General features: G+C 34.4%; 1 protein-coding gene across 7 annotated transcripts in view; it reads left to right on the top strand.

Annotated features, from left to right (window-relative positions):
- Positions 1-24,740, top strand: part of GRIK2 (glutamate ionotropic receptor kainate type subunit 2) — a 461,962-nt gene extending 437,222 nt beyond the window's left edge. For 5 of the 7 annotated variants that reach the window (XM_021389816.1, XM_021389811.1, XM_021389810.1 and 2 more), the window contains 3 exons: positions 7,600-7,850; positions 16,125-16,302; positions 22,035-22,180. In XM_021389816.1, the coding sequence (XP_021245491.1) occupies positions 7,600-7,850; positions 16,125-16,302; positions 22,035-22,048 (443 nt within the window). In that variant the 3' untranslated portion in view covers positions 22,049-22,180. Of the gene's footprint in view, positions 1-7,599; positions 7,851-8,047; positions 12,793-16,124; positions 16,303-22,034 lie in introns of those variants that run through there. The other 2 variants (XM_021389815.1, XM_021389817.1) reach the window with 2 other exon arrangements.

Here is a 26,306-nt window from a genome sequence, read left to right as displayed (position 1 = left end):
GTACTGATGATTGAAAAAAGAAATTGCATCTTACAATTGGTGTGCTATCTACTTAGAAAGTGTGCATATGTATTTATGTTTGTATTATGCTTTCTAAGGTAAATTTTCAGTAAGAAGTGTAATGAATACTGTGCAATCTTTGCACTCTGAATTTCACTACTAAGAGTATAAACTTTGTCCCCTGCCAATAGTTTTCAAAATCTAAAGCACAACATAACAGAGAAAGAAAGAAACAAACAAAAAACAAGGACCAAACAACAATTAAATAAATAAATAAATAAATAACCCCCCCTCCTAATTTCTAAGCAGTGATAACCTGAGTATCTCATTTGTTTTTATTGTTAAAATCCCCAAGTTCTCTTGAGGCTACTTATTAACATCAGGTTATACAAATTACATAATATAAACTTTTTTTTTTTTACCAGGCCTTGGAGATTTGAGATTTAAACAGATCTGTCTCTATAGGAATAAATATGAAGGCATGTACCAAGAAAGGAGGCCTTTTTCTTCTGCTTGTCTGCACTTAATCTGTAATTCTTTATATAATTTGTACTGTAACATTCGTCACTTTTACATGTATAAAACTGCAGTTTTTCAGTTGTTCTGTAACTATAACAAATTAATGTATTTGTCTTCATTAGCTGAACATGCTGAAAAAATAGATGCCTATTATTTATTTTTATGCAGGTCAAACAATGTACTGAAACTAATTTGAGAATTTCACCTGCTTGAGCAGCTAATTTATTGTTGCTGAAATGTATGATTGTGTAGCTAACATATTTGATGAAAGAACTGCATTTTTATAGTTACCTCAGAAGTATGAGTGTGTTGAGGCATGCTAGGAGAAAATTCTTTATATTAATAAAGGATTGCCTAAACACTCACAACCAGTTTGCAGTACTGGTTGTGAGCAGACTCAGAGAAGTGGAGCTTCGAGTAGGATTTTATTGGACAGGCGTAGCTGAGGCAAAGACATTATTCAAACTTCAGTGCTGGCATTATGGTAGTTAGGACCTTATATATGTGCTGCATTGTCAAAGACTCATCTACTTACATAAAATGTTTCTGTTCTGATTTATCACCACCTAAATAGAAACAAACTAGTGCGTTGCATCCCAGCACATAGTGTTTGCACGTTTTTAGGTTTTCTTGTTCTGTAAAAGGTGCAGCATCAACTCTGAATTGCATCTTTCTCACATTTCTTGAATAAATATTACTCCTCCTCTCCTCGTTCCCCAAAGTCCTTTAGTATAACTGCAGTGCTTTAAGGTTATTCTGAGGGACATGTGATAACTGAAATCATACTGCCGTCAGCCTTCCTGAAAGCTACAGGAGAGGCAAGAAAGAGTAGTGTTCTGCTTGGGGTAGAGAAGAGGTCTTAAAAGTGGATCTTATCCATGTGTTTAAATACCTGATAGTGAAAATAATGAGGACAAAGCCATTTTTCCCTGTCACCTTGCACCAAGAGGCATTTTGGACAAATTGAACAATGAACAAAGAAACAAAAAAACCCTACAACAGAAAACTTCTTTACAGTGAGGATGGTTGGACACTGGAACAGGCTGAAAGGTTGCCTAGAGAGGCATTCAGTGTGATCTTTAAGGTCTCTTCCAATCCAGGCCATTCTATGATTCTGTGAACCCAACAGGACAACCTGTCCTGGACAAACTGCTGTTGCTTGAGCTGCTGGGGTGAGCTAGACAGTCTTCACTGGTTAATTCCAAATTTCTGCCTTTCACAGTACTGAAATGTAACGTGTTTGCAATGAAAGTATTTCAGACTTTTTAATTACAGAATCAAGATTGTTCTCTTTGAACAATGACTTGAATTTGCACAAAAAAGGTGTAAATATACGCTCCTAGCTGTCTTTTAGTTTGAGCCTAACAAGTTACATTTTTTGCACATAAATGATTCCTTTGCAATGGAAAAGAAATTTGAAACTCTGGATACTTTTCATAAATCTGAATTCTTCCTATCTATCTAATGTATTCACACTTCTAAGGATAGAATTCAATAAGTTAGATAGGATAAATGACAAGAGTAGCACTGTGGCTTTAAATCGGTATTGATGTCTTACAGACAACACAGTAAGTGAAACACTGGACGCCTATACAATAGCCAGTGTTTGTAAGCACTCTGAATATCTGAGGACTCTTATTCTCACCTGAGGAACACAGTTAGCTGATGTCTCCTATGTTCCATCTCCCAAAGGTCCACCAAGAGCAGACTGCCTTGCTTCATTAGTCTCTTATACCATGTAACTGGGGAAGAGAAATCTGCATGGAAAACAAAAAAGAGCCAGCTTTTCTTATTTATTGGGAGGATTAAACTGGAAAAAACTGGATTGCTTCACTTCACTTAATATCATGGATGAAATTTGTTTTCAAAGCTGCATTTCACAAAATCACAGAAATGGCTGAGTTTGAAAGATACCTCTGGAGGTCATCAATTCCAAGTGGCTCAAATAGGGCCACTTGGAACCAGTTGCCCAGGACCATGTCCAGATAGCTTTTGAATATCTCACATCATTTCATAGTGTAATGTGCTGATAGCTGGCTTATTCTATACTCTTAAAAATACCAGGACAATTGCTATTTCTTGTGCAAGAGGCTTGTTTTGCATCTGAGGACATCTTCTCTGTGGCAAAAATTTTTATTTATTTATTTATTTATTTATTTTATTTGTTCGTTTATTATGTTGAGAGCTCAGGTCATGAACATCCTTCAGTATCCAGTTGGTGAGCCTTTCTCATTCACTTGGAATTGAACAAAAGCCTGCAGCTGAGATAAAGAAGGGTCTTCTCCCTGTCAAGTTTGCAGGAAATACTACATTTTCTTTTGATTCGTTGCTTCACTGTCATGTGCTGCTTGTTTTCTATTATTGCTAAAGAATTTCAGCACATCAAATACACAGCTATTGCAATAGCATTACTCCATGATATGGAACTAGCATTCAGTGATCCCAAGGAATGGGAAAATTAGTTGATTTTTATAGTGGATCCAGGAACTGTGAATTGTCAAAATTCCTCTCCTTTTTTCAGATGTTGATTGGTAAATTCCGAATCCACAGGCAGAAGGAACAAACCAAACTATGCTGACTCTTCCTTATTGCTTCTCTTTCATGCCAGTTAGAGAAGATTTTGTGCTAGGGAGAAAAACTACCTGTGACTTCCAAAATAAAAACAGTTCTGTGGAGCTAAAGTGCTTCTGCTATACCCAGTGCCCCTGAGCTGCATAGCAGAGGAATCTCTCCTATGGCATGCTGTAAACTTGGCTGACAGCCTTTATTACTGAGTGCTGAGTATGCTACATATTTCTGGAAGGTGTTTCAGGGCTGGTGTTTCATGAGGCCCTGAATCAGGAAGGAGTTTTTCTATGGTTCCTCATAGGCTAAACATCTATTCAGTTCATACTGAAAATAAACAAGGTTCTGATTAGGGTATGATAGTGTATTCCTAATTAATTTCCTCTTGCTCAGGCAGAGGAAAAATAGAATATTAAATAATGTTACAAGATAAAACAGTCTTGCTTTTAATAAAAAGGGAAACATAACACCAACAAAAGAGGCTATGAATGATGTAGAGCTAGTCAAAATGGATTTTTTCTGTCTAGCAAATGAAAAGTAACTATGTCACCTGGGCACAAACTTCCACATTTCAAAATATCAAAAAAGTTACAACAATTTCTCATTATAATATTCACCTCGAACAATGAAACAAACAAGTTCCTGTTTCAACAATTTTTAATGAATTAGTGGAATGCTACCATTTCTTTTTATTTACTTCCGGGCAAATTTAATTCTACAGGTGCCAGTATGTTCCAGCTCCTTTTGTCTTAGACTGGGGGGGAAAAAAAAGAGTGAGAATAAACAGTCAGGAGATTTAATTAAATTATAGCTTAGTAAGAAGTATTCCCTAGATCAGCCAGATCAGCAGGATTTCAATATATTAATCTATATGCAGTGAAGTCTCAATATATCAAGATTATGTGTTCATAAGTCATGACTAAATATGTGCGTAAATCTTTATGTGCTGAGACTTCAGGGAAGAAAACTTATCTAAATATAACTTCAGTATTTCTGAGACTTTGTTATCTTAGCTTGGTATAGATACTTCAGACAGAATTTTATACAAATTTTCATTTACATTTTTGATTTTCATATTTAAGTTATTACAAATAGAAATTACTGCATCCCTCATTCATTTTGTTGATCACAGACAGGTATTAAGGTCTCCATAAACTGTGTAAATAGATACAAGGTATAAAAATTCTTCTTCCAGCAGAAATTCTGATTCTTGTAAACTGTAATTAAAGTGGGACCAGCAAGTAATGTATGGTTTTCTCTGTAGTCCCACAAGTGCTAGTTTATCATGGGGATGGTTCATGTAGTCAATAGAGAAAAGAGAAAATCTGGGGAAGAGGGGAAAGAATAAGCTTGATATTTCCACACAGCTTCTCTTTTTCTTACACAATCAATGGAAAATTGTTTTTTTATTTTTTTCCTTGAGGTAAGGATGTAGTTTTAAATATCTCAGTGTCTGTATTGCTGCTTCCTGCCCATGCCCAAGTAATTCTCCATGCACAAATTAGTAAGATTTCATTCAACAACAAGTCATTTCATTGACATATGAGGTTCAAATTTCTGCACATGAAAATTAACATTACTTGTTTAATTTCTGTTTTATTACTTCATTCTTACTGATACTATATTTATTTTGCATGTACCTACATATGTATTTGTGAGAGTATACCAGTTTCTGTTCACATTTTATTATTTCACTCTGAACAGTACATTCTCTTAAATGAAATATTTTGCATTAAAAAAACAACAATACACAAACAGAACATGACCTTCTTGCAACACTTCATGAAATGGTTTAATTCATCTTGCACTTGTGATGGGAACAATGGTGAAAATTACCAGTAATATTGCAAAACCTTTTATATTTACTTGTAGACATTTTTCATTTCTGCAAGAAAAACTGCAGTTTTAAATGTGTGATCTGGTTACTTTGTGCATATTCTTGTCAACTGATCAGCCATTTCAGGGTCTTCTGGGTTGACTTTTTCTAAATATCAGATTGCTAGATTTCAATAAACCTAACCTAGACTGTTGCAAAATTAGAATCAATGCATTTACATCATTGTGAATCTTTCAGTAAGAGAATGGAATTGTAAAAACGAATGCTACTTTTTTCAAAGGTAGAATATTTTAATTTAACATCATCAGTATACATCAAAATTAATTCTTACTTGTATGATTACTGTTTTTAAAACAAGCTGTAACAAATGCAAATATTGCAGTAGGAAAACCAAAAGTCTTGTAATCTGTTGACTACATAGGTATTTGTCCAAATTTTTGCAAATCACAGAAAGTGATGCAAAAGTTGTTGAACTGAGTCACTATTCAGATGCATGTTTCAAACACAATCCTTATAAACTTAACTATTTGTTGACAGGATTATCCTGTGCTTTATAGTTTCTGTTTATGAATTCCTCTGTTAGTTCATTTTTAAGTACTCAAAAGGGACTAGAATCTGTATTTTTACAAAACTGGACCTTAGAATGCATAAATAATACATCAAAAATAGATGGTACTACCTATATGCTGAAAACAAAAGGAAGAGTGGAAACCTAATGCAAATCAATTTAACTAGGAAGTATAGTCAGATCAGAAGATGGTTTAAACTGAGTTCAGAATTATCTCTCAGAAGCTAATGTTATTTAAGTACTCTTATTAAATATTTATGGAAAGTGTAGCACTGAAAATATCCCCCAAAGATTATAGCATGCACATATACCTCCCCGGGCTCTTGTGAACAAATCACTTTCTTCCATCTGGCTGAAGGCAAGTGTCAAGAGTAGGGTTTTACAGAGTTTCAGAACAATCAAGGTAGTCTGAAACTATGTGACTTTGGCTTCTGTATGCACAAGAAAGCAGAATAGAGTTTGTTTTCCCTTCTCTCCACTTCCTTATAGTGCTGTGTAAACATAATGTTGCTTCTAGCACAGAGAGATTATAAAAACCCAACTTTTTGCAGCTGCACTGTGAGGCCAGCTCTTCCTATGTTTTATTTTGAAATAAGAGCCCATAGTATTTTGTAATGAATGGTCTTTCTATGTTTTATTTCCATGCTGGCTCAGCAATTCTTTGAATTAGTTATATTCTCATGACAAGATCTAGATATGCAATAATAAACTGAATACTGTGTTAAAGGAGAAAAAATCCTAAAAAAACACATATTTTCTCAGAATCTAAAGAGTACAAAATATCCTATGAATATTTTCATTCAGGTCTTTCAGAATTGATGAAAATATATGAAATAGTGAAGTGTCTGTATTATCTCTCTAAATGGATTCTGAGATTTTTTTTAAAAGTATCAAATTAATGAAAATACGTTTTATTATTCATCCAAAGGAACCATTGTAAAAATGATAGCTAGTCAGTAACACTGTTATGACAGAAAGAAAAAGAGGAGGGATTCTTTGTAGAACTGCATTCAAATCACATGAAAAAGGGGATGCCATGCCTTTTCATCTGATTTTTTTTTCTGTGATTTCTTATCCACTTTAATGGAAAGTTGTTTTTTCTTGTTTTTGAAGGAGGAGAAGAAAAATGATGGCTTTGTTCTCTCCTTAAATATTGCACAAATTTTAGCATAGAAAAATCACTTCTAACTGATGTGATTTACTCTCTAACATTTGGAAAAGTAAAGCTTTCTCCACTGACCTTATTCACAAATTAATGTAGATTTTAACGTACTCATTGAAAAATCCTTGTGCATTATATAAAGGAGAGCAGATGACATATGAAGATATGACACTACTCTGTGAACTGCCCTTTTAAATACTGAAACATCTTAAAGTAGCAAAATTTTCACATCTAATATTAAAATATTAGATTATGAGAAAGAAATAGCCAACATTAAAAATATGAAAATTCACATCCTTGTTATTCAAACACTTAACTTTATCTTTCTGAATGAAATGCTGCCTGGTAGTGCTAATAAGTAAATATTTAGATGGTATCATGCCTGACAATCTATCAAATAGACCTTCATGGCTTTGTCCTGAAGCATAAGTTGATATTTCTATTTTGTAACAGAATAATCATAACATGAAATGCGTGTTACGTATCAGACTTTTGATCCTTGGATTAACTTTAGGGTAGCAAGCTAGAACAACAGCCTACAGGTTTGTATTAAAGAAAATCTACTGCAGCATAATTAAAAGTCTGATGTGATCTAAAAAAAAAAAAAGAAGGGAAAAAAAAAAGAATACTCTTTAACTGGATTTAATAGTCTAATAGACCGTGGGCTTGAATGTGGTACAACTTGCTTCATCAGTATTTTCTGCCTTACAAGCAACACCAGGTGGATCAAGTTTTGCAGATATATACTCATGCGTGCATGTAGTTTTGCATTTGTGTGACTAGAGTGACCATGGTTTAGATGTACATGGCTTTCCCATAAATGTTATGTCTGTAAAAGAAGAGGATAGGATTTTATTTTTCTGTGGCATTGCATTGTATTTTATTCTTATCAGGAGTAAATTTCCTTAAAATATACACCTCAGTGTATGATCCCTGTGATCTCTTTAGGTTCCCCATATAGAGACAAGATCACTATAGCAATTCTACAGCTGCAAGAGGAAGGAAAGCTTCACATGATGAAAGAGAAATGGTGGAGAGGCAATGGCTGCCCAGAGGAGGAAAGCAAAGAGGCCAGTGCTTTAGGAGTTCAAAATATTGGAGGAATCTTTATTGTCCTGGCAGCAGGATTGGTGCTTTCTGTCTTCGTGGCAGTTGGGGAATTTTTGTACAAATCCAAAAAAAATGCCCAGTTGGAAAAGGTAAATACTGCATTTTCCTATTTTATTTTTTATTTATTGTCTAGTTAAATAAAATTTAAAACATTTTATAGCCAAAAATAGGTGCGTACTGATTGTTTATCATACAATACAGTATTTCTATAACAAAGGATCGCAGCAAAGTACCCAAAGTCTTACATTTACAGCTTTTAATTTGTGTTCAATATGTTTAATTGTAGCCAGCTTTCAGGACAAGTGACTATTTCTCCTCTTATTCAAGCCTGAAAAAAGACAGCTTTTTACTTCTGGAAGTTCACTGCAGTTAATTTTATGGATGAAGAAGAAATCCGAAACTGTAATGGGAAACAAATTAAACTACAGATAATTCTGATTTTCAAAAGACAAAACTGCCTGTAGCTCAAACTATAAAAATGTGTCTATAGAAATGTTCTTTCTGAAGTTTATACTTGAAAAGTTGTCCTGGTAGCATCTGGAAAAGTTTACATCAGCATAATTTTTTGTGGGTTTACACAATACAATATATATATTGTGGTCACAATATAATGTTCTGTAATTTCAAACTGACTTGGCTTTGAAAGTTCTAGTTTTATTTTTTTTCTGTACTTAACAATTTCCACTACCACAATATTGTAACTGTGCCAATACTAGTAATATCTTTTTGAAATTCTTAGCTGAAATTACAAACTTTGCCTAGTAAATAAACCTCTCAATATATGCCCATGTTTAAATCTAAACTCAAACTATATATTTTATTGCTATCACGTTCTGAATTTTTAAAATGGAGAGAGAAACTGTTGTTTTTAACCAGGTGTTTATTTGCTGTTGTTTAAATTTTGAGGAGCTTGTGACCTATGGTAATTCCTATATTTCTATTTAATAATTTAATTTAGTAAAATCAGATGTAAATCCAACAGATATATTTATTTTTATATTTTTCCAGATGCTACTGGTGAATTTTTGTAACTTGAATTATTACTCATAAAATTTAAGATTTGTTTTAACTTCATTTGAGGGCACCATGCAAGTGTCTTCTAATTTATATCTTGTTAAAGACATGTTTTCTCATACTCATAAAGGATGTGTGAGGTCACAAGGTCCTAAACACAGTTTGAACATGGGTACATGCTATTAAATTGTTAAAGGACCATTTGGATCCTTTTCTTTATGATACTTCAGGCTCATTCAGTTCTGTTAATGTGCTGTTTGAATGTTATGTTTCTGAAATGAAATTGTGAGGGAAAAGATATCAATCACAAAAATCTCAAAGATTTATCCATGCCCATGGTGGATATGGATTTCATATGGGAGCTCATATAATTTGGTTTAGCTTTTCTCGACTTCTAACAAACACTTGCTTAAAAAAATAGGAATGTTTTGATAATAATCTTGTAACATCAGTTCTTCAATATTCTGCAGGGTGTGAATACTTAACGTACTTAATACTATCAGCATGTTAGAATTTGTGTGAGGAAGAAGTAAATAGAAATTGTTTTCTGTTTAAGGAATTATTTCTCCAAGCTCTACGGTTTGTTGCTAGTTTAGTGTGGAGTTATTTGGTCTATTTTTTTATTTTATTTTTGTTTTTTAGTGATGGATAGAGATTGCAATAAGTGGAGGTATCTGAACGTTTTGCATTTCTTGTACCAAAAAGATTTCATAATAGCAGCAAGTGTTGAGGTAATTTCAAAATTTAGGACTGAATCTGAAGCAGTTGGAAGGGTTAGGTCTTTCCACTCTCTTTCCGCCTCATCTCCAATATCTTCACTCCCTTCTGCTCCCCAAAACACCCAACTACTCTCGTCTCAGGAGGAGACCAGTACAATTTAGAAATATAGAATAAAATTAACTTGAAATGATGCTGGAATCTGCATTGGCCTTCCCTGCACCACCCTCACCCACTCTTCCAGAACCCACTGGCTGTCACTGAATGACTTCTTCCTTCCTGCCCCAAAGTAACAGATCCCCTTTGCCTAGGAGAGAGGGGTGTAGCCGCAGTCAAAGGGGAGATAAGTAGGACTGTCATCTGTTTCCAGTCTCTACATGTCCTCCACTGTGACAAGTAAACCATGCAAATAAGCAAAAGCCTTGGTTATCCCATAGAGACAGAGGAAGCACCTATTTATTCTAACATTTATTTCATTCCTTTAGACGCAGAGTATCATTCTGGCATTTGTATAAGACTTGTCTGCATTTGGAGACAGGAAAGATCAAAAGTCACATTAGCAACCAAGGAAATGAAAGAAATCAGATTACTTCAGCTGCTCAATATATGGAGTATCCTTGGATATAAATGAACATATGAACAAGTTTGCCTCCCTTATAACATAAGAAATATACAGTTGCACTTCCATGAGGCAATGGGGAAGCAGTGCAGATTTTAAGTTTTTTATCTAGATGATTTTCAAGTCATTGACTGGTGTGAAGCTGTTTGGAGGAGTGAGATCTCAAAAGGAATGGAGCTGAGAAAAGCAGCAGAAAAAATTGTGTTATTTGCTAAAAGAACTGCTACTTCTCATAACTGAAGTGGCTCAGAGCATCCATGCTCCTGATGAGCTCAAAAATCTGAAGGAAACATGGGACGCTTCTTGTCCTTCTGGGAAACAAACACCAGTAAGCAGAATCCCACCCATGCATTCATGCCACCATACCATTTTATAGATATGGAGAAATTCCTCTTTTATTGACACTTTTCAAAAGCAAAAATTATTCTGGATGTCATCATCATTAAACTGTTAGTCAGTGACATTTGCTCTGCCCAGTTTGTTTGAAAAAGAGGTGTCCTAATTTACTAGGTATTTTCTAGAAGATCCAGATCTAATGGATGTAAAACCAAACCAAACCGATCAGTCAAACAATCAAACAAATGATAATAATAATATTAAAACAACACTAGAAAAATATGTATGGACTCAATTACACTATCATTTGTAGCCATTCAAAATTCACAGAGTCATCAGCAGATCAAAAGTAGATCTGTTTGGAAAATAATAGCAGATGTATATTTTATTAATTTTGAACAGTTAAAAACTTCAAAAATGTGGAATGAGACTGTGTGCTACCTTAGAGGAAATCTGGTCAGAGGCTTCCTAAAACTAAGATTCAGTGGGGTAAGGGGAACATTAAGGGAGCTAGGCTTGTTCAGTTTGGAAAGGAAAGGCTCCTGGGAGATCTCATTGTGACCTTCCAGTACTTAAAAGGAGATTACAAACATGAGGGAGACTGACTTTTTGCATGGTCTGACAGTGATAGGACAAGAGGGAATGGTTTTAAACTAAAAGAGGGGACACTTAAATTGGATGTTAGGATAAAAATTTTCACTGTGAGGGTGTTGAGGCACTGGCACAGGCTGCCCAGAGAAGCTGTGAGTGCCCCGTTCCTGGAGGCATTCAAGGCCAGGTTGGATAGGGCCCTGGGCAGCCTGAGCTGGTGGGTGGCAGCCCTGCCCATGGTGGGGGGTTGGAACTGGGTGGGCTTTAAGGTCCCTTCCAACCCAAACCATTCTGTGATTCTATGATAAGATTCTCTGATAACACAGAATACTGGATTAAGAATGTACTGAACCAGCAACACAAGTGAAGTATTTCTGGAGTTGTACGATGAAATAATAATAACATTAGTTAAATTGGCCTCTGTAAAATAGGTATTTTTTAATTATGGATTATAAAGCAATGAAAACAATATCTAAACTGACACTGGTTTCCATCTTACATGGGTTTCTCAAGGAAGACAGAAACAATAGAACGTTCCGTCATAAATAATTATCTGCTCAGCTACACAGTTGAGTGGAAAAAGATCAAGCCTGGGTGGTTTATCTCACAGTTATAACAAATGAGTCCTTAGCAGTTTGCAGCATTGGACCCAAAGTACATACGAGTAACTGTTAATATGTGTATGAGTTATGTACAATATTTTACTCATAACCATATAATCTATTGAAGTAACAAGAAACTCTTAATGCTGAACTGTGATTTGTATAAGATAATTGTGTATTTGGAGATTACACAAGCTTAACTGGTTTATCAAAATGTATCATTTACAAAAATTTCAAATACCTTATGCAGAACAAACAGACAATGCTTTGATTTTGATAATGTAAGGATGGCAAGAATAGAAGTCTCTGATCGTATCTGGTTCAAAAAGTCATGAGGGTTCACTGGGCTACAGACACATTAGGTTATGGTAGTATTTGATCTTAAATGCTTCAGATATTAAGTGTGTTTTTTCTATAATTGACAGTAATTCTGAATTTGCTGTATACCTCACACACACACTGTAGTAACATAATAACTTGAGTTGCATTCTGAGCTAAATAACCCCTATGGTTCTACCTAGTATCTAGTCTCACTGATTTTTTGAGGACTGGAAATGAGAAAGCATTGCCCTTGTCTTTGGAAGAATTGATATTCCACTGGACACAGTGGGAAGAGGGTGGAGGAGATGGCAGTTCTGAGGCTGTCCCAATTGCATTCTTTCAGAGTGACCACAAGATGGTGCCTTCTATTTTATCAGAGAGCAATTTAATTGTTACTTTTTCAATAGAATTTATGTCACAATGTTAACTTACATTTTATTTTTATTTTTTATTTTTAGTTGTGGCCTTTTTAAAAAATGCTAAAAACTTGGGTTCTGTTGTTTATAATGCAAACATCTAATTATGTCATCTGCTTGGAAACATGTTACTAGGGAAACCTTTTTTACCTAGCCAATCTTGACAATAAATGTTCTGCTATTTGCATTTTATAATTGCTTTTACTGGTGAATGACCTACTCTTTGATTTTAACAGGCACTTGAAGGGCAGTGAATAAGCAATGTTAGAAACAGAAGCCATCTAAAACAATTACTACATCCCTTTTTTGTTGATATGTTTCAATGTGTCATGGATTTATGTCTACTTCATACATTTATTTTTGTAGAGCACATGCTATTATCATAAAAGCCAGGGAAAAAAATTGACTTGTAGACCATTAATATTTAGCTTAATATATTGAAGGGTCTCATTTCAAGCATTTATTGACCTTTCCTTCAATTTTGTCCTTTTTTTTTTTTTTAAACAAAAGCCTCCTCTGAGATAATTTCCATTTTAATATCACCTTAACACAGTAATTAGGTAACTTCCATAAAAGTAAGCCATGTGGTAGAAAGTACTTGTGTACTGCTGAAAACTTTAGGACAAAATTTATGGTATTGCTGAGGGCAGTGACAAGTGTATGTTTATAGAACATTTGCATGTTGTCATCCTTGCAAGTGGTTTTTCCTATCTTGGTCATAGTTTCTTTGGAAAAGGTGGCATTGGACCACGTTCAAGAAGTAATTTTGAAAGTTATTTTTACTCAGGTAGGAGACACACCTTTGCAAGAGGCAAAGAGGGAACAAGAACTGCTGGGTTGAAGAAGCTGTTGAGCTATAACCCCATAACAGTTGATATTGTTCTCTCAAATGCAGTTTAACAGTTCGCAGTTTTTTTTTACATGGAAGTAGTATAAATGCTAACATGAGCTTTATTTGCCAAGATTCTTCTATTGTCTGTTTGCACCGGGATAAATGTAATTCTTTATGACTTAGAATGCTTCCTTTTGGAATGAGCAAAGTGCATACATGTAACATGTTCTAACTTCTTTCAGGAAGAAGTTAATCCATATTGAAATATTATGAATGTTTAGTTGTCAACTAAACAAAATGTCAAAATGTCAAAAGCCATTATTTCAATTTTTTTGTTGTTGTTTTGTTAACAATACAAAACAGAAATTCATCAATAATTTCATATGAAAAAATGAAAAGAATTTTAGGATCCCTTCTTACTTTAAAAGATTGAAAATAAAGAAATACTAAATTAGTTTTCATTAAATTCTTTCACAAAATCTGTAGTGTTACTGGACTTCAGAGAATATTTCTAATAGTTTAAAATCAAAAGCCTGTGATATTTACGACATTAGTTTACAGTAGTTTTCAAGCAACCCCGAAGTAAATCCCAGGATGGAGATATTTTAACTTTTCAGGAAAGGCAAATTCAAAAGATTTTAAAGTTGAAAAGCATGTTCCTCAGGCTAAAATAAACAAAAGAACATGGGAATTCATGGTAAATCGAAGTGAAAGCTTTGGGATTTATATCCCAAGTAACTTATACACAACATAGAGTCAGTGATGTTATTTGTATTGTCATGTCATATTTTGTAAAGAAGAAACCTCAGAATCTTTAATGTTGGCTGGGAGAAACAGCAGCAACTGTGGTAATTCATAAAAGTAAATGTTTTTACAGCTTTAGCACATTGCATTGTGCAGATATGCGATTGGAAAATTGGAAACTTCTATCATCTTACATTCCCTTGAGCACTATCTGTGGATTTTCAGGCTTGCATGGTTTGTATGTGTGTATGTTGACAGATTACTTGAGGATGAGGTATTAATTATAATTATATGCCCTCATGGAAACTAGCCAGCTAAGTATTACAAGATATTTTCTAATGAGGAAAACTTAAAAGTGAACAAAAACCCCACATTTTTTAGAAAAGGATGTTAAAAGACAGAAATGGAAAAAATGTTTATAAACAATTTGACACATTATGACATTTTAAAAATCAATTGCAAACAATGAAATGTTAAAAAATAAGATCTCTATTTGAATTGAGATTTGAAATGTATGCAAAACCATCCATTGCAAAAGCACAATTATTGAAATGTGATTTCAAAAGGCTCACTAGCACTCCATAGATATTCACTGAAAGATCAAGGCTTAAATTCCAGGTCTCATTTGTGGCATATTTGATGTTTGGCACAGATAATTTAAATTGTGTAAAAATATTTGAAAACCTTAACATATCATTTATTTCATAGTAATTACAGTTCTCTTTCACTCATCAGTAGAAAGAGATGTGTTCCTCTAAATGTTACATTAACACGTCATGTCAACAAATATTTTAGTATATGAATATTAATATTTGCATTTTGAATTAATCAGCTATACTATAGATAAATGTAAATAAACAACCATAATTTCAAGATACTTCACACCTACAGTTGCGTCACTAACCTCAGAGTCAAACAACAATTTGGCCCCAATGAACTTTTAGTTAGGTTGCTTTCACTTCAGTGTGAGCCAGCAATGCACTCTGAGTTACCTTTAAGTTTGAGAAAATATTCTAGACTGCCAGATGAAGCCATGTAATTATGAGGAAACTGATGCGAACCATTTTGATACTATGCAATGCAATGTGTTTCCAAAACAATGGAAACCAATTCCATTAAAAGTAATACTATTAGTCTTTCTGTTCAACATGATTTGAGGCCATGCGAGATTTTATATTAAGCTTATACTATCACACTGAACTATAAAATTAGTACATATTTTTACAGTGAATAATGTACAGTAGACTTAAGTTCAGGAGACTTTAAAAAAGCCGTTTAGCTACAATTATTCTTAGGCACTTCGTGTTTGTTTTCTAAAGTTGCTCTGTAATATAGACTGTCTATTTTCAAATTAAATTATATGGTGATACATAACAATGTTTAAATCCAGGTAGATTAATACCCCAAAAGACTGATTATGTATTATCAGCACTTCTTTTCACCATGCCTGAAGATCAACAATCCTGACTCTCCTTGGACAAATAAAAAAATGAGTTTAGATTTAGGAACAAAAGTGATTTAACAGGTAAATGAAATTTCACAGCCAGTGGCACAAGATCTCAGGCGACTGATTTCTCTGCTGAAAAGCAGAGAAATATCCTACACAGAAGTGATAGGAAGATACAGAACCATTAAGACGTTACACTGGATATCATTCTAAATCAAATGGGTACTACTGTATATGCTGTTGTTTGCTCAGTGACATTTATACGTCTGAAGTGCTATGAATTGCTATCAACGCTTTTTAAACATCTGAAAGTCATGTGTAGATGTTGTTCCAGAGAAACTGGACTGCAGTAATCCATTCTGGAAGAAGACCAAGTTCACACCGCTAGAAATTATTGCCACTATCCTAGACCCAAGTGACAATCTGTACTTCTTGCCACTGATCCAATTTGGAAACCCAGTCTCAAACTTAGGAACCAGGAAGAATCTGAGACTGTAAGCTCAGACTTCTTCGCAAGAGGAAGAACTCAGTAATAAGGGCAGATGATATCTTCTGAACACTTCCCTTTACTTGTTCAATGTAGCACCCATCTTCCATCAAAACCCTTCAGCCAGGCACTGGAAGCACAAAATGACTGCACCATCCTGGTCTGACAAGAGAACAGGACTGTGAATCATCTTCATGCTGATGATACCACAGCCCAATTGTTTCATTATCTCCCCAGTGGCCTCATATACTTGTTAAAAGGAGAGATGACAGGATGAAACCTTGTGGAATCCCGCATGAGAGAGAGCCCTCGGGGCTGATGAGCAATTGCCCTATGCCATCCTCTGGGATTTCTCTGAGTGGAAAGAGTGGAACCACACAAGTGCAGTCCCATCTGCCCCAGCCTAGGTCCACAGGTGAGTCAGAAAAACATCATGGTCAGTGTGCAATTCAGAAAGGCTACTGGCAGGAGCTACATGAAGCCACCTTTGAAAAAGCTTTCTGCAGTGACATGAATTCCCCAAAATTCATAGGAACTAGCATAGCTGCCAGACTACACTCAGGCTGGAAAGCAGGCTGAATGGTTTTCAGAAGGCTGTAAATGGACTCAGAGGGTTTTCTTTACTAGAACTCTCTTGAATTCACCAGAGTACATGTTGTTTCATGGGAAATCAATTCTAGAATTGGAGAGTTGCTGAACTTGTTTTCTGGACGACAGTTAACATTCTACTGAGCAGGTCATTCAAGGCAAGCTGGAATCTTACTGTCCTACAAGGAGATGCTAATAATCTGTGTTTTTTCTGTTTCAGCTAATTGATGTAAAATTACTTTTCAGTGTATTTGTGTATTACTGTGGATTGAAAATATACTACAACAGAAAAGTTTATAGCAAAATCTTTTAATGTATGAACATATATGTGTGTGTACACTCTTTGGTTTAAGACTAGGTACATAACTAAGAATCCTAAAAATCTAAGCTTTATAAGTACACTTTAATTTATTTTGATACGGTAATGCTTCAACTACCATGAGCTAATCTCTCATTCCCCAACTTTATTTTCATTCCATTAGTTGCTCATCTGTTTGTGATCTTATGTAAACATTTTGCTAGGATTTCTGTTTCTTTCCAGGGGTTTGAGATGGATTTTTCAGAAATGCATTCAAAATATCTGGCATATGGAAGGAAAAAAAGATTGGAAGGGCAGGGCAGAGCTGTGCATTCAGTCTCATCTATCCTCAAGAATATGAAAAAAATTGATTGATATGTCCTGTTAAGAACACTGACCCATAACATAGCAAGAATATGCAGGATTACTGCTACTACTGCCTTAAGAGAATTTAACAAGGTTTCAAATAATGTCTGACATGCAAGACTGGAAGTAATAATGAAATTCAACATAAATCTTGTAGTTTTTTACTGAATGTTGACAGTCAACTTTATATTAAATCCATTAAAGAGGGAAAAATCTATAAAAAAGCAAACACTGGTGACATTTATATTTAAAACAGATAGAATATTATTATTCACTTTACTCAGAATGCTAAAAGTGATGCCAGCTTGCCATTCCTATATTTTTGTTTCTCTTTTTAGGATATTAAAAGCAAAACTTATAGTGACAGTTTCATAACTCCATGTATAACAAATGCCAATATGTTTTCTAATTACCTTTCTAAATTCTTATAATGCAATATAATGCAAAGAGTTAAATATTGTCTAACTTTCATATTAATTCATACATGCAAAGAAACATTTCTTTTTTCAGGCTGTAATGCCATGCACAAGCTATGTAAATAGTTTGTAAACAATAGTAACATTCTGCTAAATAATAATCTTGATTCTTTATGATTTGTGAGCTGTCAGCTGTGGCAAAGAATGAAAGAGGTATCTGTTATTTCTTCACACTTACAGAGTAGAGGGTCGTTTGCTTTTTTTTTTTTTAGAATTACTTTGTACTAACCGGCTAAAAACTACAGCTCTGATTAAAATTTTCTTTTGTGCACTTGAAGTCTCTGCTTAGAACTACAGACATTTTTTCTAATGTTTTGTAGTGCTTCCTTGCTGCAACAAAATAGTTGCACTTAACGGTGCTAGTGTTCAGCAATCTGTATGCCTTCCTTCAATTCTCCTGCTATTTGATTGTATCTAAGGTGACTTGGAGGCAACTTTTACTTTTTGTAGCATTCAGGAAGACAACTTACGATTTTGTAAGTGTTGGTGGAAAAATCAATAATAACTGATGTTCTTGTAATGTGCCTGCAGTGTGGAAGGTAAGTCAGGGCAAAAGGTTATTTTCATTGAATTGAGAATCTTGTATTATCTGTTAAAAGAGCTCATTTTCATGGTGTACAGCATGATCTGAAATACAGTCTCTAATTTCTGTAAACATTTCACCCTTTTTCCCAGCAACCTAAATGGTGAGATGACATCAACACTGGGACAGTGGACAATCTTTTCTAAAATAATGCCTGAAAATGTCATTTATTTGTCAGAGAAAGTATTACATAGCCACTTGCCTATTTCACATTATGTTCTTCTTATGTACTCTAACTTGTGCCTTGTGTAAGAACACAAAATTTAACTGTACAGAAAATTGAGAATGTACTCAGAGTGGAATCAAAAAGAGACAAGGAAGGAATTTATATTAAAAAAAGGTCAAACAAAGTAAACATTTGTAAACTTTTTTGAACATGATTTTTCAGTATGAAGGAAAACTTTTCTGTATGGCATATTTCTCAGATAGAATCCTAAGAACAGTAAGAATCCACATCATGAACTTTTCCATAACCTTGAGCACATCTGTTTTAAAAGAGATGACTATTTCAGTGAATGAAATTTTAAGGAGAAAAAAAAAAGTATTATTTCCTTTATTCCATACTTAGTTACCAAAGAGGTGGTACTGTCTGGGAGACAATATTGTTTACTTTTTTTTAGACATTTGATCACTTAAAATAATGTATAGCATACCTGAAGAAAGATACTAAATGAAGTAGTTAGTTTTTTATTTCTTATAGTGTACACAGTTAAGTTCAACTTAAATTATGTAACATAACTTGAAAACACAGTGGAATAATTTCCTAGATAAAATAATTATCACAAAATTTTGTTAACTGCATTTTTAATACTGTCAATCTTGCCAACACTTCTCATTTTATGGAGTTCACTAAAAAAGTTTTCAAATTGAGCTAAAATTCTCAGAAAACACATTTTGGCAGTTTTCTTTGGATGTTATTTTCAGGTTATCTCAGAATGTTGGCATCAAGTACATGCATCTTCTTTCTTCTTGGTCTTTGATTGTAATCCTGTTCATACTAATAGTGTCTAAAAATTGATACCTTTTGAAAAGTGTTTGCATATCTGTAAAAAAACATTTTGGTGGATTGATGAGTCTTGAAAAGTGTTGACTGTGTTCTGCCACTTTGTTAGATCTCTTGGCAGAGAGGGCAAGGAACAAAAACTTGAAAGTTTTAAGTTCTAATGCACCACTTCTCAACGTAGGATTTAAATGTTTCAGTTAGGTCTTAATTCCAGAGGCGAGATCCATATAATGGCTGCTGATGATGTAACTCTGAGAGCTGCAGCATTTGCTTCTTAATAAATTTCTGTTAAATTCCTGAGTTATGTGCCAGGTTCTGCACATAGTGAAAATGCCAAGATCTGCAAGCCTTAGTAATTTCACCTGTGAGTCTGGAGGGAATATTAAATTAAATATTGCAATTTGTATTGATTTCAGGGCTAATTTCAGTTCCATAAGTATAACTGCAGTTCTGATGTTAAGCAACAGCAATCTTTTAAAAGTGAATTCTAAGAGGTCTGAATACTTTGTTCCAAAGGACAGTTGAATGAAAAGGAGATAGAGTTTCCTGCTTTCTATACAATGTTAATCAGGAATAACTTATGCAATCTGATGCATTATGGCTCAGAGCATTCATTTGGAAATTTCAGCCAACATTTTCACACAGTGAAAACCATAAGTTTCATATTTTATCTCAACACAGTGCACAGGAACATTTGAAAAGGGATAGTTAATGAGTGTCCACTGGAGAATTTACTCCATGTAGGCAGTGAGAAATGATAAGTTTTGTCTCGAACTTTGCCCTCTGAAGAACTTATGCCTGACTCTACACTAAAGAAATAGGCCTTCCTGTTCTTTGGATTTAAAACTTCAGACTTAGTTGCAGGTGGCTAACTTTTTCTATCACAAGTTAAGCATCATTAGTTTATTTCAAACTCAACAGGAGAAATAAGTGTTTGAAAGAGCCAGGGGAAGATTACACTTTCCTTCCCTCCTGCCTATTCCCTGTTCATGAAGAAGATAAGAGAAGAGGGCATGTTCAGGACTTGGGGGATTCAAGTTGAGTTCTATCCTATGACTGAGGATAGAACTAAACTCAAATTAGCACTCTTTTACATTACATAGAATTTTACTTAAATATACTGATGAAGCAGAAACTATCCCTGAAGGATTTCTTCTTCCACTGAGTTCCCCAGTGCCTAATCTACAGAGCTGCTAGCACTCTCACTCTCTCCCTTTCTCCTGCTCTGCGTCTATTTGCTGCTTTTATGCAAAGTAAAATAGGATAAGTAGGAGGAAACTGGAAGTAATTTTACCCTGACATGTTCTCATTCCTTTAATTTTACAGTCCTCTGCTGAGACACTGGAGTTTAAATCTCCTCTGGTGAAAACACTATTGAATTGACGGTCTCAAATGTGTCTCATGTTCAGCTCACACACTCACACTGATGAACATCTGCACAGATAAAGAGTTGCAATGTCTGCCACACTTCCTAATTTAGTAGTTCTTGAGGTTGGAACTGAATGTGGATTTTGATAAACACAGTTTGAAATTAGTCTTCCAAAGAATTAGGTAGAATGAGTTCCTTAAAAGCTTTCTGGACCTAGTCTCCAAACTCTAGGCTTGTAGAGCAGTGGAAATTTAACAATTTACAAATAAAGCAAGGTTCTTGATTCGGAGGAGAAATTAGATGATTATATATTGATTGCTGCTCTATTACTAATCACTCGAAGTCATTAGACTAGACTCAGATTAATTCCAGGTGCTCTGTCTTCTTTTTTTTATTTTTTCACACCTTCTCCTTGAGCTGTAGATTAACTTTTAAAAGCAAAATTCAAAGCACTGTATCATAGTTCACACTTGCTTTGCATGAGAAGTATTGTCGGGAGCTTGTCATACTATCTCAGGCTGTAGGATATATTATTTCATTAATACATTTATCCATTAGCTGGTAGACATTTCCCTTAGAGCATGTGATAAAAGTGAAAAAGACCCCAAAATTGAGACTTCTCTTCTTCACCCCTCTATTTATTCCATGCTTCAGTTCTGAGGCCAAGAATGAGCTAATAGCTCAGCACACTATTAGCAGTTCAGAATTCATTCAAATGTGGGTAATAAAGAAGATTTTAAGTTGCTTTTCAAATGCCTTGCACTGTGGAAAAAAAGGAAAAATGCCTTTGAGGATCTACTTGATGAAAACATGTTTATAATGTTTTTTTCTGATTCCATAAACATGGAATGAAACTTTTTTTTTTTTTTGCAAATATATACTACAAAATAATATTTGGTAGTGGAATAAGTTTTTAAATGCATATTTTCAGAAAAAAATTGATGTAGATTCCTTTTTTCAGTAATGGGTCTGCATTTTAACAGTAGTTTAACATAAATTTAGGTAAATTTTCCACTATATAGCTTACTGTTTTGTTAAGGATCAGCTATTTAAACCATATAGAAATTAAATGCAGTATGTTGAAATATGGGAAGGGAAATTTTACTGTGTACATGTTAAATTCAGATGTTATCCTGTGAGGCTAACCTATGTTAACAGAACATCTGTTTGAAATATTTTTACATATCATGTGCATACATAGTTAGTAGCTGGCGGATAAATAACAGTAGAGACAAGGTGAATTTTTTCAGTGAGTCATCACAGCTTGATAAGTCATTTTAATTATTATGCGATGCATATTTAGAAGACATTAATTTGTTATGAGCTCCAGGCTGAGACAAAGCAAACTTACAGGATTGACATGACTATGCCAATGGAATGAATCTGCTTCTAGGCATTGCAGCTAGACACTTCTTACAGATTTTTATTTTTTTCTTTTTTTCCCCCCTCTATTTCCCTCTCTAGAGGTCCTTCTGTAGTGCCATGGTAGAGGAGCTAAGGATGTCTCTGAAGTGTCAGCGTCGATTAAAACACAAGCCACAGGCCCCTGTTATTGTGAAAACAGAAGAAGTTATCAACATGCACACTTTTAACGACAGAAGGTTGCCGGGTAAAGAAACCATGGCATAGAGCTGGGAAGCCTAATACCCCAAGCACAAACTGTCGTCCTTTTTCCAAACAACCTTGCGAGAATGTTTCCTGTGGAAATATGCAACCTGTGCAAAATAAAATGAGTTACCTCATGCCGCTGTGTCTATGAACTAGAGACTCTGTGATCTCAACAGTTGCAATGGCCAGACTCAAATCACAAGCATCATGGATCAACCAAGTTATGCAGGGTTACACTGTTCGTCATGGGTTTCCACCATTATGAATGAATGAATGAATGTTCCATATGAGTTTTGTGGCTGGTTTCAAATGCAGTCTCTATGAGAAATTACAGGTTCCTTTTGAAGTTCAACGGTTGCCAGGAGATGGAGAATAAATGTCTGAAATGCTACTAACCACAGAAGGAGTCTAGTAAAAGTAATGTCTCAGAACTGTAGTGGAACAAGAAACCATAAGTTCTTCTAAACTTCCAAACATAGAAGAGTTGGTTACTGCTGGTAGACTTAACTGCCATCTGGACAGGTGGTATGAGCTTCCTGGATATTACAGCAAAGAAACATGAATCCATGAATAGAAGGATAAACATGGAGATGCTCACCTGCTTTTTGGACTGTCTGTGTCACTGAACTAAGTAAATAAATAATAATTAAAAGAAAATCATTAACTTAAATTTACCTGGTCTGGAACTTTGATCAAAAAAACAACAAAAATAATCCACAATTTTGACCCAATTCTTAGAGGAATAAAAGTTCTGTGAGTACAAAGGAATGTATCTTACAACTTTTAGGTAAAAGCAATTTTTTTTTTCTTAAATTGTGAGAAGGGGGGGAATAATAAGGATGGGGGGGACGGGGTGGGAAAGGAGTGTATTTCACACATAGAGGCTTGCATTTTAGTCTGAATGGGTTTTGAAGCCTTTGTTCCTGCTACCAATTGAACTCAATGGAGCCTGTGCAATTCTCACTAATGTTGGAAGTAGAATGGGTCACCTAAAAGAAGTGAACGTGGAGAACTTTAAGGAGGACTGCATTTTTCAGTACAGTCACAGTACTAAATGAACAAAATTCTTGAGCAGTTTTTTTTTTTTTCAAAAAAAAAAATGTTCAGGTTTCTTTGTGGAAATGCAAGATTTCTATGAAAATAGTTTTTGTATGGAAATTTTTGTAATACTTTTTATCAACAAAATAAGAGCATATGTTTCTGTCAGGGGTGTGATGCCAAGCATGAATGGTAGTGCGTGTGCACCACCAACGTTTGGTGAAAACTATTTTTATCAAGAAAAAGGAATCTTAGAAGAGTCATATTTTCAAGTTAGATAATATAAAAACTAGGTGCACTACCACCACTGCTTACCATACAACACCCCTGGTTTCCACTAAGCTGATAACATGCTGTCATGAACAATTGTGTGTAAATGGTAAAAGACACAGACCTCTGGACCACATTGTGATAACAGTTAAAGTACACTCAGTTTGCTGTTTGAATCCAATGCACAATATTTAAAAAAAAAAAAGGAAAAAAAGAGAAAAGAGGAAAAAAAAGAGCACTGAATTTATGTCAGTTTTGGTTGGGTTTTTTTGTTTTGTTTTGTTTTGTTTTGTTTTTTGCTGTGTGATTTGAGCAAAATATGTACAGTACTTTGTGTTAGTACTGGTACTTAAAACAGCCTCAGCTTTAGGGCACTAACCTGTTAATTCTTGCCACTAAATATGTGGCCAGAGTGTTTGCTAGGATTTCTGAGAGAAGCCAGTAGAGCACACTGTGATAAGCTTTTGCTGGACCTAGCTCTTAGTTGCTACAATGCTTATTTTTATGTCCTGCCTATGGTGAGTTCCTGAACATAACATTTTGAAATACCCTACAGATGCTGAAAATTGCACTTCCATCTACAGTAAATTTATTTGTATCTGAACAAAAAAAAAAGTGTAGGATGGCTATATAGAAATGTCAACCAAAAAAGATGATCAAGATGGTCTTTATATGGAAAATATTTCATTTGGCTATTTAAAAAAAAACCAACAGAATTATCATAAATAATCTGTCATTTGTAAGTAATGAGATCATTTGTTTACTGAGGCTTAATTTAACCTTATCATCATCTTTCTAACAGAAGAGTATAAGATACATCACCCAAATTTTAGAGACTATGTAATGATATTTGGGCAAAGGAGGGAGGTTTGTGTCTACTACCCAGTTCTCATAAATCTTCATAGAGACTGAGCTGGCCATTTCCATTGTGAATAGGGACTGAGAAAATCTCTGATGTTTGTGAGAGTTTCATCCCCATTTATGTGATAACAAAGAACAAGTTATCTTTGTCTGAAGTAAAAACAAGATAAAAACACCTTCAGCAAAGATTCTGAAAATTAGTATGCTTACATAATGCATATTTAATTTTAAGTTAATTCTTTAAAATAAAAAAGGGGAAAAAAGTAATTGTCATACAACATAATGAAAACTAATTCTGATGGTTTGGAATGGAAAAATTGGCTATTGAATTTGTTTGATGATTTACAATAAAATTTGTAAAATCATGAAATAAAATGCTGTATTATATTCAGACAAATCTTTCTTTTCTCAATTAAGGGTGTTGAAATAAGCAGAAGTTCCATTCTCTCCCTGATGCACGTGGCTAATTCCCACTAACCTTTATGTGAGCCAAAGTAAGTGTAGATGTAGAATAGTCCTAACTATTTAATTGGGTCAAAATCCCCCCAGTGAACGAGAACCCTAGCACAGAAGTAGTGTGGCTTAATTAGAGTTTCAGTGAGAATTTCATCCTTCCATTATTAAAGGAAACACACAAATTAACTAGACATTTGTATTTAAAATCCAGACCAGAAATGCATGGCTCTACAGATTCATAGTAGGAAAATAAGATTATTAAAAAAAAATAAAAAATCATAATGTTATTCTGTCGTAATTATTTCTGAATTTTTTTCACATAAAATTAAGATATTTGAGGCAAAAAATACTAAGAACAATTGAACTTCAAAGTAATAGAAAATATTGCCAGTAGTTTTGTATTCCAAAAAGTTCAATGATTCATTTTGCCTTCACTGTTATGATGGAACTCATCTCTTCTGAAGAAAACTTCTTAATTTTGAAAGACTTCTGAATGCCCAGATAGTATAAATTTCTACAGTGTCATTAAAGTCAAAGGAACCTCACCAACTAAAATAAAGTGAGTATCTAGCCTATGAAGATTCAGAATCTGTCTGTACATAACTTATAAGATTTCATATAATTGCTCAATTAGTCTGTTGATTTCTTAGGACAGGGTGATGGGTGCTTCTCTGACTGACCTTGAACATCACTCTAAAGAAAAATTTTCAAGCAGTTATAACTCAACTATATGGTAGTACCTAGTGGCTGAAAAATGGAGGTAAAAGTTGAAAGGGACATTTTTTTTCCTTTATCCTCTTCTAGAAAGAGGTTTTCATAATCTTTAAGGATTCTCTTCATTTCTCATGCCTCAGCATGATTATACAGCAGTAGATAACTGTGGATATTACAGAAGAAAAGACAACAACAACAACAACCAAGCAACAAAAAAAAAACCCTCTAGCTTTTTGGTTATTATCATTTGTGAAGGACTAGTAGTGAAAATTCTGGGCCAAATAGATTCCATCAACAGAAATGTGATGCTTTATAATAAATGGGGATTTATGGCCCAACGTAGATATCAACAGGCCATTTTCATATTATTCTTTTATTACATAAATGTAAATACAAACACATTAGAGAGTATCTGAGAGTTTTTTTTGAGATACTACTTTCTGAAATTTTTATCTCAATTTTCAGCTCAAGAATTCACAGAATCGCGGAATCACAGAATCATAGGGCTTAGAAGGCACATCTGGAAATCAACTAATTCATCTCCTCTACTAAAGCAGGTTCCCTAGATCTCAAATAACCTTCTCTTTTATGTTTTTTTTTCCTCTTTTACTTGCGACTCTGTGCAATAGCCCTTTTTGTCTTCATCCATAGTCTTCCAAAAAAATAAAAAAAATGTTTTACACTATCTAGTTAATATTTCAGAATAGAAAATACACAATTCATGAAGAAAACATCAAAGCCCAAGCACTCAAATTGAAGCAGGAGAAATGCCTGGATATTGCAGGAAAT

Source organism: Numida meleagris, chromosome 3 (genome assembly GCF_002078875.1).
Source record: "Numida meleagris isolate 19003 breed g44 Domestic line chromosome 3, NumMel1.0, whole genome shotgun sequence".
Classification (NCBI taxonomy): domain Eukaryota; kingdom Metazoa; phylum Chordata; class Aves; order Galliformes; family Numididae; genus Numida; species Numida meleagris.
Note: the sequence above shows the minus strand (reverse complement) of the source record. Positions and strands in the feature narration are given on the sequence as shown.